Here is a 15,263-nt window from a genome sequence, read left to right on the forward strand (position 1 = left end):
TATTCCAACAAACACGAGGCCAGCAGACTGAATGGGAACACAAACCATGGGAGTGTATGCATTTAACAACGCCGAAACAAGGATGTGCCAATTGTTAGGAATCTAGACTTTCTTCATGTCAAGCATGTAGATGTTTTAATGCCGTGTGTATTTCGATGTTGGGGCCCAACATATCTGCAGGTGCATGCAACGTGTACATATGAAGGCATAGCAGCACAACTGATCATACATTGAACATGTTTTTCATTTGTTTAAACTGAAGGGGATCGAGCCTCTGTGACTATCAATGAGTGAATCACCAAAAGCATCAGATTCGACTCATGTACAGTTAGGTTGTCACCCACAAGGATCCCTAACACTCAGGAAGACCTTTTAGTCAAAGAAGTAGCCAAAGCATTCAGATGTCTCCATATGACGGAGGTCCTGGGCCTACCACATTTCAGTATGAACTTTTTTCTCATTTTTAAAATGCTTGCAGATGTCCCTTCACGGTTATACCCGCTGTGACAGCTGCCCGAGAGTGGGTCCTCAATGCCATATGTATTGCAAGTACTGACATTCATGCTTCAGCTGAAAGTCTTCATTTTGGTCGTGCACTTTTGGTCAACCAGAATTTGACAATGTTTATGTTATGGGAGGATTCTCCTCACCCCCCCCCCCCCCACAACCTAATTCCCTCCTCCTACTCCACCCCCTGACCCAATACCCCGATACCTAACTTCCCCCACATACACATACATGATAAGAAATTGGCATATTTATACCTGTTAAAATTCACAAAGGGAATGTGATTTTATTTTCTCATTAAAAGTCCTGCTTTTCCGATAGAAGCTGATCCAATGTACGTATAAGACTTTCAGCTGAAGCATGAATGTCAGTTGTCAGTACTTGCAATACATATGGCATTGAGGACCCACTCTCAGGCAGCTGTCACAGCGGGTATAACCGTGAAGGGACATCTGCATTTCTCTATGGAAGAGGTATTCCAACCAGACCCATTTCTTCTTCTTTTTACCCACGCTGGCCTTCCAGTTGCATTTATTTCTCTCTTACACCTGCCTCCAAACCATGTGTTGTTCGTTTCCGTTGCACTTTAGTTGGCATTTTGTTTACACTTTCTACCAGACATTTCTGAATCCCTTTGGCTCCCTTATCTTTACACTCTCATCTGATGACCTGTGTAAAATACGTCTTGGTAGGGCCATGAGAATTGAGAAGAAAACATGGTAATCAGTATAGTGTGTGAGAAGGCATGGTAAATACACAATACAACTAGCAAGAGGTGCTTCTTGAGCTATTAATGACCCAAAGCACATGTTTAGCCTTTAGTTAGTGCATTCATATCACTCATAATGCAATACACTACCCACTGATGTCAGCATTTGGGACTCTCTCATGTTTATGCCACATTTGTTGAAATTGACTAGTAGCTAATACACGTCATAGGTCCCCTGCTTGCATGCAATGAAGTACATGTGTAAACACCTAGGTCGCAATTCACAAAGGATTTATCCTGCTCGTGTGAGACATCACTCAGGGAGATAGGAAAAACAGCACATTTTGTTTTAGGAACAATTCTGAAGGGGAATCAGTACATTTAAACATCACGTTGGAGGTCCCTTGGGTCGGCCCCAGAGATAGCAAGAAGGGGACCGTATGCAAATGCACTTGCTTACAAGCAGTCTGCTCCAAGCTCTGTTGCTTAAGTTTGACAGATGGTGTAAATCTAACATGGAAATCCAGGTGGAACCTGGCTTCTATTTTTAAATTACGCCATTGTTAAAGAGAGTTGCAATGCCGCCTGCCATGTATCAGCATTAACATGGATTCCTATAGATTCTGTATAAAAGGTACAGAAAACAGGTGGATTCTATAGAAATGTTTAGACTCGCTGCCCGTATCCAATTTGCAAGTGGGTGGAGTGGTGGTCAGATTTTTTTGACCTAATGGACAGGGTGGCGAGTTTGGAAATTATGATCCATGCGCTCCCTCTGCCAAACAATTCCATAAAAATCACAGTGCAAAAAAAAGGCATGGATGCAATGCTTTGTACATGCTTTTTAGGCAGCAGCACACCCTCCAAAACATTTGGCATACCCTTTCGCCATAAAGCAACATCCTTTTAAATGGACATGCTTGGGAGTACACTAAATGCCTTTCTCTCTGCATGTCCCTGCTAGACAGAGGTAGGCGCTGAGAAATGTGCTACCCCTCTGGGAGACGTCCCTTCTGCCTTGCCTGATCTGCCTGCCTTGCACTGCCCCAGCTCAGGCACAGCGTTCACATTCGTTTCAGAGTTTCAACCTGTATTATGGGTGGGATGTAGAACAGACATTTCAGGAGGCTGGTCATAGACTAATGACATGGACTGTATATATGCATAGTTCACTGGAGGGGTGCCCTCTGCCCTCCAGCCCAGATCCTCACAACCCCAGGGTACATCTGCCTTTCTCTCCGCTTTCTGAGCCCCCACGGCAGGGATGGGCAACATAAAAGAAGTCAAGCTTATCACATATCACTAAGAATGCCTTCCAGCACTTTTTCAGAATACATCTAATGTCCTGGTGTTCATTTTGTTAGCAGTTTATAAACGAAGGATGATTAAAACATGTCTAATTCTTGCTCTTATATGTGTAAAAAGTAGTGCCTTTTGAGGACGGTATGTGATTAAACTGTCTGTACGGATTACACGAATGCTACAAATAAGAAAATGGCAATATGAACTCTTTCCGTGTAAGAACGTATTTCTAGATGTTAAAACACAAAATACAAAGGTTTTCAATAAGAATCGTAACATTTCAGAAATCCACTGATGTGCATGAAGATACACAAGCAGTTTTAAGCAGGTCTCATTGCTAACATGTGCATTTCGGGAATGGTGCCCTATCCTGGAGCCATTTGCAGAAAGCAGAATGTCTGTGGCAGCCACATGATTCAGTGTCAGCTGAGAGAACTCAGAATCTAGACGAACCGTGAATTAATAACTGCATGGCAATGGCAGTGGCGGATCTGGAGAACTGAAAAGAGCCTTGGCCAATAAAGGAACAGAGAACAGGGATTGTAGGATAAATAACCCTGGGACCCATTGGTGTCCTACATTTGGTAATGACCAGGAGGATCCATTTGAAAATGAAAACATCACCATTAAGATTAAATTTGATTAACTGCCCGATTCCCAGGGTTGGTAGCTTAACTATTTCCTAGAAATATCATATTTAAAGAAAGTGAGGCTGATGCTAGTGGCGGTGCGCTGTCATTCACTCAGATAGTTACTATGGAATACAAAGCTCTTTCTCCCCGCAATAATTGATGACATGGTGCCCGAAGTCTGTAGACCAGGTTTAGGCAGTGGGGATGTAGAGGCATGCAGTGGATGATAGGTCAGGTATGCCTTGTGTCTGGAATCAGCATGCCAAGCCACCACCTCTTTTTGAGGCGAGCACACACTTTCACCAGGTAAATGGGCCCCAATGCATTGTTCTGGGGGTCAAACACCTGCTGGGCTGGTTTGACAAAAGCTAGGGTGTCGTTGGTAGTAGTGAGACATATGAACACTAGGCAATATAGCTGGCTTCTGTGTAATACTCTTCTGACAATCTTGGCTACGCAGAGATAATAGCGGACACAATTTTGGACGGTATGATTGAGGTGTATCATGAAAGTACCTACCAGTGGTTTTTGGTGACGGTAAATCCCATACTTACCCCAGTCTATATCTGCATTCCCCAGGTCTCCAATGTTAGTACATTTGAACAACAGTGAAACGTTTCACAAAAAACACGCATTGCAATCGTGGGTTTGAATGGGAGTGGTGGCAGGGGTACCAGGCAGAAAGCCATTTGTGATTTCCTAGAGGTCCCTTGAAGAGCCACTTGCATGTGCAGGAAGAAAGCTGGCAGATGACTGTTCACAAACATATCCTTTTATGTAAAATAGACACATTTACCTACATTACTTTCCAAAAATCAATGTGCAGTTTCAAAAACAATAACAGTGATGCCAACTTTATAATGTGACAAAGCGTGGATTCAGAGCTTAGGTACAACTGTTCTGTACCAGAGAGCTTATTATTCATCCAATCATTCTCGTTTCATTGATTATTTCCAAGACTACATTCCCACCATTTCAAGAAAATAATGTAAGAGCTACAGTATTTGGAGGGTTGGGACCATTGATCAAGGTACTGAACATATTCTGTTGCTAAACTGTGCTTTAGACCAAAAGATTGCCGGATGCTTCTTAGTTGGCTGACACGCTTTTCAAGCATATTTCAAGATTATTCCCACAAAATACAGGTTTCGATACCCCAATTATTAGATTATAATTGGATAAAATGATTATAATATTTATCATATTTGATTATTATTACATACCGATAGATAAGTCCCAATAGGAAATGCAAAACATTACACCCTTGTGCAATTTGTAAAACTTGGGGTTTCACCCTAAATTACCCAGGGTAATCCAGATGTGGACCCCTTGCTCAATGTGCCTTGGAGAAGCTCAGCTTCACTTCACTGAGGAGGCCCAACAAGGCTGAAACACGTGTCTGGGTTTGCTGATGGTCCTATGGTTCAGAGGAGAATGCCTAGCATTTTTGTGCTGGGGTGCCCTTGTCGGTGGCACCAGACTGATATGCAAATGGCTATTTCTCCTCTGTGAAGGGTGAAGGGTGCAGTGAGGTAAAACGTGGTTGTACACCCTCCTGAGTGGGAGAAATCCCATAGAACAGGGTGTTTGACCCATGATCCTTCTCATGGAGGTGCTCTACCCCTCTTGTTTAACATTACATTTAAGGACAGAAGAAAGAGGTAAGAAGACAACTTTACTTGTCTGTCAATACTTTAATAATCAAAAGGTAATCCATAGTATGAAAGCACAATGCTGTTGTCTATTATCACCAACTGATAAATCACATAAACCAAAGAGCAGGGAAGCCTAGTATGAAGAGGAAATATCACATAAAAGAAGAAGAAAAAACACATACCTGAATGAAAGGCTGCTCCTCTTTACCTATGCTTAAAAAATCTTCAATGAGGTGACATCCTTGTTTCTCATCATTCTGGTTTCCTGAAAGGGTGTCGGAATGACTGGTAATTGGGAACATAATCTGACTTTTCCCAGAGTCAGTCGTTAAACAGGCATCATGAGAATATGTCTGTAGAAAAGCTCTGACCCCATCAATGCCCACAAACTGAGAGGCGGGAAGTGAATGGAAATTAACCCCTGAAGAGTCAGAGAGCTGGGACTCCCTCCAATGATGAAGCCTGATGGCCACAAGCAGAATGATCAGGAAAAGGAACAAGAAGGAAACAACAGCAACAGCAATCACCAGATACAGAGTGAGGTCCGACTCCATGTCTGTGGGAGCTGAAGGGTTACTGACGTCATGAAGCATTTCCGGCATACTGTCAGCCAACACTATGGTGACTGTCACTGAGGCAGAGAGAGGAGTCTGTCCATTGTCCCTCACTGACACCACCAGATAGTGTTTAATGGCGTCTTTCTCCAGAATAGGGCGGCCGGTCCTGATTTCCCCAGTGTGGAGACCTACAGTAAACAGGCCCTGCTCTGTGGCCCTCAGCAGCTGGTAGGAGAGCCAGGCATTCTGCCCAGAGTCCCCATCAACAGCCACCACCTTAGTGATCAGATACCCCGGCTCAGAGGAGCGAGGAGCCATCTCCACCCCAGAGGAGCCATCCGTGGGGGCTGAGGGGTATAATATTTCAGGGGTGTTGTCATTCTGATCCAGTATAAAGAATGTCACAGTGACATTACTCGCCAGAGCTGGAGAGCCGCCATCTTGGGCCTTCACTTGGATCTGAAAATCTCTGAACTTTTCAAAGTCGAAGGACTGAAGTGCATAGATGACGCCAGATTCAGAATTAATGGAGATGTAGGAAGACAATGGCACATCCCCAATGTGTCCATCAACGATGGAGTAACTGATCTTGGCATTCTTGCCCCAATCCGAATCTGTTGCCTTGGCAGCAAAAATAGAAGAGCCTTGAGGTATATTTTCCATTATGTAGGCGCTGTATGACACTTTATCAAAGACTGGTGGGTTGTCATTTTCATCGGTAATATGAAGGTTGATAGTTTCAGTTTTAGACAGTGGGGGAACTCCACTGTCCGTGGCTGCAATTGTTATGTTATATTGTGAAACCTGTTCTCTGTCCAACAGTCCGTCATTTACTAAACTGTAATAACTCCCAATTGACTTGTTTAACTGAAAGGGGAGGTGGGGAGGCAGGAAACATGTAACTTTACCAAAGACACCAGAGTCCCTATCATATACCTGCAGAAGTGCTATGACTGTGCCCATTGGGCTGTTTTCTGAAATTTGCTTGAGCACATATGACATCAAAATCTCTGGGCTGTTATCATTCACATTAATGACCTCTATCAAAACTTTGCAGCGAGATGATAGGCTCCCATCACTTCCCCTGACCTCAAATTCATAAAATTCAGTTTCTTCAAAATCAAGCTGCTCGATCAGTGATAGTTCTCCGGTTTTTGAATCCAGGCTGAATTTCTTTAAAGCCACCTCCTTAATGTTATCAAATGAATAGATTATTTTCGAGTTTAATTCCTGGTCAATGTCAGTAGCTCGAATAGTGCCAACAACAGCTCTTTTAGGCACATTTTCTAACACACTGATCTTATAGACAGGCTGGTCGAACACTGGGGCGTTGTCATTGGCATCGAGAACATGTATCTGTATCCGCACTGTGCCCGACCTGGCCGGGTGCCCCCCATCCGTGGCTGTGAGGATTAAGCTGTGGAATTCCTGCTCCTCTCGGTCCAGGGATTTCTGAAGGACAAGTTGTGCATATTTTGTGCTGTCAGTTCTAACAGTTACATTAAGGGTGAAATGTTTGTCTGCACTGAGCTCGTAGTTCTGAATAGAATTAACACCCTCATCCGCATCGTGTGCTCCAGGAAGCACAAAGCGTGTGCCAGGGGCTGTATTTTCATTTACTTCCAATTGTATTTCATCATCAATAAACGTGGGGAAATTGTCATTTATGTCTTTAATTGCTACTTCTACTGCATACGCTTTCATGATATTCTCTGCAATGATCTCTACGTTTAGTGTGCACTCAGCGACGTGCACGCAGATGCTTTCTCTGTCAATCCGTTCGCTGATGTATAAATGCCCGTTATTTGCATTCAGAGTAAAATACTGCTTCCTACCTCTGGACACGATGCGGGCTCCCCCTTCTGATAACTCCTGGGGGTCCATCCCCAGATCCAGAGCCACGTTTCCCACAAAAGAGCCTTTCTTCATTTCCTCGGGAATGGAATAACGAAGCTGCCCAGAAGCGGCTCCCCAGACTGTCAGCATTGCAGCGACGAGCAGCAGAGGAGCCCGGGGGCCGCAGCCTATTCTCGGTGTCCAAGCCATGGCGAGAGGGAAGTCCCTCCTGTTATCTGTCACTTCAGTTCAAGGATTCTGTGCTGGAAGACTATACCGAAGCTCTGCCAAACTTGGACTGAGCCTTTCCCGGAGATTTCTGCCGATCTGCAGACCACTCTCAGTCCTGTATGCGTATTTGTTCCACGTGACCAGCTCGTTTTCGCGCTGTCTTCTCTCTTCGGTTGGTGAACAGCGCCGCTCAGTGTTACAGTTTAAAATTGTAGTTTCTCGCGTTCAGTGAAATGCTGGGAAGAGAAGGTTACAGACCTGTTTTTGTTTGTTCTTTTCTAGTAAGCTGGCGTGCTCAAGGCGCAGCAAAGTAAAGGAAGCTACCCATGCATGCCTCCTCACGTGCCCACACGGCGTGTGCCCATCTTCTTGTTTAGAAAGGGTATGTCTTCGAGCTCTGTTATAAAGGGCAGGTGCTGCTGTCTGCTGCAGGAACATTACCTGTGCATCCCAATTAGAACCCCGGGGTCCAGCTGCTGTGTTACTTGATAGATGCGGGGTTTGTGATGAATCCCACGTTGCATACATGTTTTACTCTGGATAAGTGCTATTTTTTTGTTTAAAAACGAACATAAATACTTATTTGTCATAGCGAAGATACAGCTCACAAGCCATAAAATGCAAATGAGTAAACCATCCACTTTGGTTTTTAGTTAAAATGCAAATATATCGTGGACGCTGTTAGGGTCATTCATTACTTAACAGGACACAACACGTCTTCTGCTGCAACTCTTGAGTGTCACTCAGCTGAGGCTTTGTTAGTGTCTCAACAATACCAGAGAGGCCCTCCAGGGGCGAGTATGCGTGTTTTCATGTTAGACATCACTAGATGCCAGATATCCCAATCTCCGTCCTGCACATGGCACAGCACAGACAGGCTGTACCACGCACATCTCATAGATGTTTGTCTCATTAACAAAATCTCCAGTCGCTCGCGAACACACAGCATGCTTGGGGTCATGGCAGCTCTGATCCGCAGGTTTCTTCTCAGTGCTGCAGGGCATACCTGCCTACATTTGCTAAAAGAAAACCCAGAAGATCATGTCACCAGACGCCTCGCCCCCCTTTCCCAAGACTCCACCAACCCGCGCCGCCCACATTTTTGCATGCTAGAGACTGTTAATTTCGTTTTTTAATAAATTGGACAGAATCTGAAAGGCTATGGTTGAAATGGTTTGTGGAGTTAAGACTAAGCAACCGAGGAAGCCGGTAAATAGGAAATATTGTTTTTTTGTTACTAAAATAGCTGCAATTTCTTTTGACTTTTTTGGCCTTTATTATTCTGCAGAGCTGTTCTTCGATTTGCCACTCTTGCCTTCATTAACACCCTTTGAGAGCACAAACATTCCATTAGGGGGCCGGTCCCACCATGAGAGCCGGGGTTGTCATCTGGCTGAATATTGCATAATGACCCCGGTACCCACCTGAGTGGTGTGGCTGCTGCGCTGCGCCGAAGACCCCTTGTGGTGTGGGAGGAGTGACTCATTAATAACAATGTGACCCATTAAGAAGTCAATCCCTCGATGTGCTTGGACCCCCCTGCGGAATGTCTGGAAACCTGATCTGAAGCTTTCCATTCCGTCAGCACAGAAGTGCCGTGCGGTGGGCCATCTGGAGTCTCCCAGAAAACCCAGAGACTCCACGCTCTTCCCCGGAGACCCAGACAACCGCGTAAAAAAACAGGATCTCTAGGTTAAACCCAGAGACTAGGCAGGTATGCTGCAGGGGTGCCCTGAGAATAAAAGGTGATAGGCAGGACCCAAACACATACCAAAAGCGAACAGTGACCCCTAATGTAGAGTTCCGTCTGGAAAAGTGGTTTATACCTTTCCTCATATCATGGCTGCACACCATTGGGAACTACCTGCTTGTACCTCTTTCAAAGGATGTTGATTTCAGGGTGGGGGGCTGCTCCTGCTCCAACAGATTGCAGCTGACCCTGTAGTTTAAAGTCACATCTTGAGCTCTGCAACACTATCTATGGAGGTCTTCCAGGAAAGTTATGTAAAGGGTACAAAACCGTCAAGCAAACCTCATATTCAATTTTAAAGAAGAAATTACTATATCTCACCTTCTCTGCTAGCTCTTCATTATTTTTCAATAAAAGATGGACACATTTACAAAGTTCTGCTCGGCGGCCAAAGTTTTGCACAAATGCCCCACAGGTTACTCAAGAGATGGTTCCACTTATACAAGCCGGCCTAAAGGAAACCACCCTACTTCTTCACACTGTCAAGTCCAACAATTTTGTATATAGGTCTCTACACAACCAAAGCTCTTCCATTGGGGCTCTCTCTCGCTGTGCCTCTTTGGATGGAGCCACACTACATGAAGTTCGGAAAAGGACTGAAGCTTACACTTTCCATTCCATCCATCACCTCTGATGGGTCTCTTGCCTTGTATTTGCTCCAACCAATGCACACCTCTACTCTCTGTCCATTCCATCTTCCCTACTACTTCCCAAGTGGTTTAGGAGGCATGAAGTTTCCTGTAACATACTGAACACTCTCCATTTTGCTTAAATGGAGGAACCATTTTGATGATAGATGATAGTTTATAGAAAACTTGTGAGGAACATGGCATTATTTTGATGCAATACATGGGATACAGTATTCCTTATTGTACATTATACGGATATTGCAAGTCTCCTTGGAGCTCGGTGATCAAATATCGTTAATACTAGTGTGTAAGCCTGAGCCTGTGTAGACGGGCTGAGTGAAATTATCAGGGTGTTAATTCGTTAGGCAACAGCTCCCTCTAGCAGTGACAAGAGGCGAAGAGGGCAGTCTCTACTGCGCATGACTGCATCAAACAAACATAAATCTGGCCTTTTATTTTATTGTTTGATAGGAACAGGTTTAGGGGCAGACTTCCTTTGTAAGGTCACAAGTCACCTGCGATTTTGTAAGGTCACAGAACTTGTAGGTGACTCATAATATTTGAACATAAGGTAGGGGTATTTTATTATTTATAATGCATGGTCACTGACTTTTGTCCCCTTTATTACCTTCCTCTTGCTTAATCCAATGTAAGAGATTTTCCTGTTGCTGATACATACATAATTTAGAATCTGTTAACCTAATATGCAGCTTCAAATGTGCTGCAGAAAAACCGTTTAAGCAGTTTTATAAAATGCATCTAAAAACGTTTTGTGCTTTAAAATAAGTATTAACGTACAGACAGGTTCTCGCGCAAATGGGTTTAACCCCATTATTGCACAATGTAAACATAGTGCCATATGCAGTTACTTATCTATTAAGGGCTGTAAAGTGTCACAGAAATCTATTTTACAGGAAGGGAATTTGAAACGCTTGTACTCCCTTTAATTGAGTGCTGCAGTGACAGCTAAAATTCTGCTCTGGCTCAAGCATTTCTTGATGCCCAATGACGGGGTCACTCAAGGTGAGGAAGCAGAATGTCCACAGTGGAACGTTGAATTAATTAGCACATGCTGAACTGTGATCGCCAAATTATGGGAGGTGTAGATAATGAAACAACAGCTCAACTGTACACAAGCCAACTATGCTACTTTTGTAATAACGGCCCTCTTCCTAGTTTGGTAACAGACTAAAACTGCTGAAGCAGTACATGCTTCCATTCTGCAGATAAAACTTCACTTCGTAGCTTCAGGTTATTCATGGGTTGGTTGGTGAAAACAATGTTTGTAGTAGTGGGGGTGTAGGCAGAGATTATGTCACGGGACACAGGAGGCTTCTCGGAGATATCTAACTCATCCTCATAAACCACCATACTTTTCAAGATTTGGCACACACACGAAAAGTAGTTGATGTCAGTAAAATAAGGCTTAATAAATATTTATTTAAGCCATCAGTGACTCAGGACTGATGGACTGATATTAATTGCAAAAGAGCATGATAATGTGAGGGGATGTAGAATACATTGAGTGTAAAATACATCTTATACCTAGAGTAGAATCCTCCCACTTGTTACAGTATGGTAACTGCAGCCAGCAAGGAAAGGCAGGCACACATGGCAGCCATGTGTATAATGTGTGCCTTCATTCACCATAGGGAAGCAAATCTTGCACAGCGGTGGTCCTGTACTCCTGCCTGCACGTACACAACATTACTATCTCCCACTGGGGTTGTAAGGAAAGCCTCGGTTACGCACTGACTGTGGTGTCTAAAAGAGGTGGAAATCACCTCTTGTAATACAAAAGGGCACTGGTGGTCACAATGTTTTGCAGACAGTGCTTTACTTTGCTTCGCGTAGTAAGCACTTCATGTATAATATGGTACCACATTTATTCAAGTGCATTTACAATAGTCATGAAACCTGCTTGTTCATTTATGAACGGGAGACATATAGCAACGCTTTCCATCTCAGTGAGGCAGAATGAAGGTCACTATAATTCAATGTGTCTAGGGTGAAAGGCTATTTTGCAAGAGAGACAAGATAGTTACTATTGTCAACATCAACAAGTAAATAGTGACTGCACTGATACAGAACAGTTGCACAATTTGGGTGACAATTTGCATTTATAAATGTGTATTTAATAATAGAAGGAGCTGGGACAATAGCTAGTCTATATTCTATCATACGTAGACATTATTTCTGGGTTAGGGTAGACATCAATGCATAGTAAGGGATGGTAAATGCATTAGTCTTGGGGATCAATGTAGAATATGCGTATGCAGTTATGTAATACCTTTTGCCTAATGTATTCTGACAGTGAGTTGAACTGACCCCATTCTCGTTGTGATTAATCCATCAGGAACAATGGGAACTGCTGGGGTACCTGCAGCTTATTTATTTATTTATTCATTGTTTAATTTTATTGCTTGTAACGCGCTGCAGGCATCAGGGCGCACATCAATGAAAAACGTACAACAGAGGACAGGCAATTCCATTAGAGGATCAGCATGGATGTACGACAATCTCAATTAAATAATATGGTTTTAAGTCATTCGCGAAATGTGTGGAGACACTTTTCTCTACGCAGTTCAACTGGCAGTCCATTCCAAGCATGTGTAGCCTGGACAGGGAAGGAGCGTCCCTTCCCCCTTATTCTCTTGACCGTAGGGCATATCAGCCGAAAGGTGTCGTTGGAACTGGTTGTTCTCCAATGTGGTTGCAGGGTGAGACTTTCTTTAAGATACGCAGGTGCGGATCCATGCCAACATTTGTGCGTAAATGTAATCTTCTTAAAAAAGGTCCTGGATGCAACTGGCAGCCAGTGAAGTTCCTTCCTGCCAGAAGTAAAATGATTCATTTTAGGGTTGTTTTTGATGATTCGCACAGCGTCATTTTGAAGGGTTTGTAGTTTGTTTATACAATTCTTACTTTCTCCACCAAGGAGCGCTTTGATCTAGCCTGGGCATATATGTGGCCTGCACTAAGAATTTGCAATTTCTGCTCGTGACATAAGGTTTCACCAGTCTAAATAGTCAGAGGTGATATTGTGACTTTTTAATGACACTATCCACTTGTGCATCAGCACCTAGCGAGCAGTCCAGTGCCACACCCAGTGTTTTAACTTTGTCTTGTGTTTTGATGCAGTTGCCATCAATGGAGAAATTTAAAAAATAAGGATCTCAGTCTTCGCACTGTTCAAACAAAGCCAACTGGCTGTCATCCAGTCTTTAGCCGGCTTGTAAATATTTCGAATTTTCTTTGCGTCCTTAGCATAATTACTGCTTGACTCAATCAACACATTTATATCGTGAGCGTAATGCCCCGTCATTACCCACCCACACTAGTGGCCAACAGGCTGCGTAAAAAGCACTGAGCGAGCGCTCTGGAAGGAGGAAGCTGGGGTGATCTGGATCAAACAAATATGCATATCAGCTTGAGTACAAGCTCATCTATCGTGAATTGATGTGCCCAATCTCTCTCCAGCTCCAGTGCAACATGCCCACACCATCTATGTAGAGCAACATTGTGGGTGTTCTAAAAATGCACTGTGAATACAGCCATAACATAGTTAGGACTGAGCACAGGTTTCTCTGTCTCTAGGAAAAGTCTCAACTTTGGGAGGACGGAAGGTGTAGGAGCCTGGAGCTGAGCTGGAGAACCGATGAGAGGGCGTGGGGATCTTCCCTTTGCTACATTTGAGCTTTTGACTTTAACCATTATTGGTTGTTTATCTCCTTTTGTTCACACTCCCCTGTCTATCTTTTACCAATGCATGTTGGCAACTGACACTTCTTTTTCGATGAATCTTATTCAAGCACTTTATGCCGGCACTTGCATCATTATTGTCAGTTCATGTTTGCATTCTGGTCTTCCTCGTCCATTTTCTTATTCCATCAATTTGTGCCACTTTGCCCACCTACATTTTGTTGTTCTGACATTTCCATCATACCACTCCTTCACCATCATAATTCCCTTCTCTTAATTTCAATATCCTCTTATCCAATGCCCACTTAAAACATGAATTTAGCTCTTTATTTATAGGACACAATTTTACCATTCACATTATAAATTCCACCCAAAGGAAAGGCCAGTGGATCCAATGAGTAATCTGAATGTGAAGAAATCTGGGGCCCACATGCTTGAATTTAGCATAATTTCCATTTTAATAAGGGTCACTGAGATGGTAGAATCTATGCAAGCCTCCTCATACAAGTAAAGACAGGCCTTGCTAGATTGTGACACAGCAGACTCTGTGGTCCATGACATCACCCAATGCAATGAGTTCCCCATAACAAGCCACTACCTCTTGGACACTTCCAGGATAAATTCTCAAATAGAATGAAGATATATTACAAATCTATTTGCATGTTTAGCATTAAAAGGTTTGCTGATGGAAATGCAAGTTTATTGGGGAAATTCCCAACCTCTTCCAGTGCACAATTGCTAAAATGTGCAAATAAACATTCCTAGTCAGACATGTCTGGTCAATGACTCTGATTAAATCTCCTTGATGTCACCCCTCGTTTTTCTGACTTTTAATCCATCTCTGTCACTTTTATAGAAATCTACATATTTGTCGGTTACATCGGTCTGTTTTTGTCTGCTTTCCCATTACATAAATTACGTCTCCCTTTTCTTTGGGTATTTCTGAATATCCTTAGCACAGTTAATGTATCGTTTTTTTTAAAGTCTGAAAATGGCGAGTCTGAGAGAGCCCTACATTTTCTGTAAAATCGGCAAGGAACTCGCCAACCCTACCGCAGTCTCCTCTTCTCCTCCTCCCTCCCAGGCCCTCTGCTCTGCACTGGCCACCCACTTTCCTCCAAAACTCTTGACATCCTGTCCTCTCTGCCAACTGCCCCCCCCAACCTCTATCGCTTCTTTTGGCTCCTCTCTCCCCTCTATAGTCTTCTCTCTCTCCCCCCATGCTCCAGATGAGATCTCAAGAGCTGTCCGTTCTATGAATGTCTCTTCTAAACAGGTGCTCCCCTACTCCTCCAGAACCATCAAGGACAGCATCGCCACCCTCGCCCCAGCCTTGGCTGATCCTCTGCAACCACTCCTTTGCCACAGGCTCTTTCCCTCAACCGCTTAAGCAATCTCTTGTGCACCCTCTCCTAGAAAAGCCGTACTCTGACCCTTCTTGCCCGGCTAACTATCACCCTATCTCTATCACCCTGTTTTTGGGCAAACACATGGAGAAGCTGGTCATCCCCCAACTGACCCTCCACACCGGTATTGCTGGCAGCCTCCATGACCACCAGTCCTGTTTCAGGGCAGCCAGGGGCATGGAGACTGCTCTCCTGAACACCTGTGAAGGCCTACTCTCTAACTTGGACTCTTAACGCTCCCTCTTTTCTGATCCTCCTTGATCTTTCTTCCACTTTTGACACAGTCAACCACTCTAGCCTCACAAACCGTCTCCATGATACCCTAGGCATCACAGACAGGGCCGTGG

The 15,263-nt window shown here is 43.8% G+C and overlaps 1 protein-coding gene across 10 annotated transcripts in view; it reads right to left on the bottom strand.

The window, feature by feature from the left end:
• The window catches only part of LOC138582666 (protocadherin gamma-C3-like), a 1,158,828-nt gene that overhangs the window by 821,328 nt on the left and 322,237 nt on the right, over positions 1–15,263 (bottom strand). The window contains exon 1 of one of the 10 annotated variants that reach the window (XM_069654163.1): positions 4,988–7,498. The exons of the other annotated variants lie outside the window; for them this stretch is intronic. Within the exon in view, the coding sequence (XP_069510264.1) occupies positions 4,988–7,408 (2,421 nt within the window). The 5' untranslated portion in view covers positions 7,409–7,498. Of the gene's footprint in view, positions 1–4,987; positions 7,499–15,263 lie in introns of those variants that run through there. 10 annotated transcript variants of the gene reach the window in all.

The sequence above is a fragment of the Ambystoma mexicanum genome, chromosome 3q, assembly GCF_040938575.1.
Source record: "Ambystoma mexicanum isolate Mex_15411 chromosome 3q, UKY_AmexF1_1, whole genome shotgun sequence".
NCBI lineage: Eukaryota > Metazoa > Chordata > Amphibia > Caudata > Ambystomatidae > Ambystoma > Ambystoma mexicanum.